The sequence below is a fragment of the Monoraphidium neglectum genome, assembly GCF_000611645.1.
Source record: "Monoraphidium neglectum strain SAG 48.87 unplaced genomic scaffold scaffold03667, whole genome shotgun sequence".
NCBI lineage: Eukaryota > Viridiplantae > Chlorophyta > Chlorophyceae > Sphaeropleales > Selenastraceae > Monoraphidium > Monoraphidium neglectum.
This window is the reverse complement of record NW_014009962.1, coordinates 4,213-6,133: the sequence shown is the minus strand read 5'-3', so window position 1 is coordinate 6,133 and position 1,921 is coordinate 4,213. Positions and strand designations below refer to the sequence as shown.

Below are 1,921 nucleotides of genomic sequence, written 5' to 3'. Positions count from 1 at the left end.
CTTATACACCTTCGGGAGGGGGGGTGAGGGGTGGGGGAGGGGGGTTGCGTCGCGGCTGGCAGCAGGAGATTCATGCGCAGGCTGGGGTGCTCAAGCCAGGGGCGAAGGTGGAAGGAAGTTACCGACGAGGGCTGTCTACGCCCTGCTGCCCGCAGGGCGGGTCAGATTTCAGTGTTGAGGGTTGAAAAACGGCGGGCGTCACGTGCACATGCCGCCTGACAGCCGCGGCGTGGCCGGTTGCCGCCTTTACTGGACGGCATTGGCGACGCTGCCTGGCCGTGCCAGAGCCGCGGACCAAGAGCGTGCGCTGCCAACCATGTGCACACGCCCGGCCTGCTGAGCGTCCGCGGCCCGGATTTCTGCATTGAGTGTGTGGACTGCACCAGCCGCACGTGGACTGGACCTGTCCGGACTGCGGACTGCGCGCACCTTGCCGTAAGAGCCCTCCCCCAGGACTGAGGTGAGCTGCATCTCGTCCTCATCGCCGGAGGGGCGCGCGGCAACGAGGTTCCTGCGGCGTGTGTGTGTGTGTGTGTGTGTGTGTGTGTGTGTGTGTGCGCATTGGGATGTGAGTGTATGTGCGTTGGGATGTGTATGTGTGCTTGTGGACACATACACACCCCTTTTTCGGTTGTGTATGTGTGCGTTTGTGTGTCTAGGGGCCACTGAGGGTAGGGGTGGATGAGAATGTGAGTCCGTACACGTACCTACACGCAATTGTGTGCATTTGTGTTTTTGTGTGTGTGTGTGTGTGTGTGTGTGCTGTGTGTGTGTTGCTTGCATGCAAAATGTGTGCGTCTGTACCGTGTGATACATGTGTCGGTGTGCGTGTTGTGTGGTATGTGCATGTGTGTTTATGTGGGTGTTCATGTCTGTGCATCCACCATGATGAGTGGGATGAGGATGCGCGTGTGTGTCGGGCGTGGGGGTGACGTGACAAGGGCATTCTGTGAGACGACACATGCGCAGCCCCTACCTTATCGCCTATCGCCCAAACACTCCCCATGCCATCACCCTCGCCCCCGCCGGCGACCCCTCCCAAACCCAACACGCCTCACCCAACAAGCAGCATGAGGAGCAACGTGTTCATTTGCAAGGCCAGCAACCAGCCAAGCCTCTGGCACAAAGAGTTTTGCAAGCGTGTGCGCGAAAAAGGCGCCCGCGCGTCTTCCCCCCACCTGCAAGCCGCCTGGATCTCGGCCGACGGCCCGCTCTGGTTTGAGCGCCCGGTCGCGCTGCCCGGCTCGCTGCCGCGGGACACCATCACCCGCTCCTCGTAAGCCGTCGACGGCAGCCGCCGCGCGCCGCCGCCCTGGCCTGAGCTGCCGCTGTGAGCGGGCTTGCCGCCGGGGCCAACCTGGGTAGGGGCCGGGGGGATTCAGGTGGGTTGCGTAAGGAGGGGGCAGTGCGGGAAGGGGCGCAGGGAGTGGAGGGGCCACCAAGAAAATCAGAATTAATCCAAGGTGACGTGATTGCATGAGTTCCCGGCAAAATTCAAAATTCAAATTTCAAGCCCCGCCGCACCTTGACGACCGTCACGTCATCGTCCTCATAGGCGCTGCCGGCCGCAGTGGCCGCCCTCCGCTGCTTGCGCCTGCGAGGCGCGGGGACGGGGACGGGACAACACAAATGCGCCGAGAACCCACTTTTGAGCACTTGCTTGGCCGCGAGTTGACCGCGCGGCGCGCCCCTCACAAGGCAGCACATGGCAAGCCCAGGTTCTGAATGCTGGATGGAAGAGCGAAAAGCGCGACGCGCAAACAGCGCTACACGCACTCGCCCCTCCCCCGTCCCCGGGCGCGCACGCGGCCGGGGCCGAGGCGCCCGAGGGAACGCACCTCCATACGAACAGCCCCGCGGCCGCCGCAAGCAGCGCGGCGCCGCCGACCGCGACCGGCACCGCGACCGCCGCAGCCGGCGG

At 63.9% G+C, this 1,921-nt stretch overlaps 1 protein-coding gene across 1 annotated transcript in view; it reads right to left on the bottom strand.

Annotated features, from left to right (window-relative positions):
- Positions 1–118: 118 nt before the first annotated feature.
- MNEG_13171 (hypothetical protein) overlaps positions 119–1,921 on the bottom strand; it is a gene marked incomplete at both ends in the record, with an annotated part of 5,978 nt that continues 4,175 nt past the window's right edge. The window contains 4 exons of the mRNA XM_014038357.1: positions 119–142; positions 430–511; positions 1,179–1,357; positions 1,525–1,594. Coding sequence (XP_013893811.1) covers positions 119–142; positions 430–511; positions 1,179–1,357; positions 1,525–1,594 — 355 coding nt within the window. The remainder of the gene's footprint in view (positions 143–429; positions 512–1,178; positions 1,358–1,524; positions 1,595–1,921) is intronic.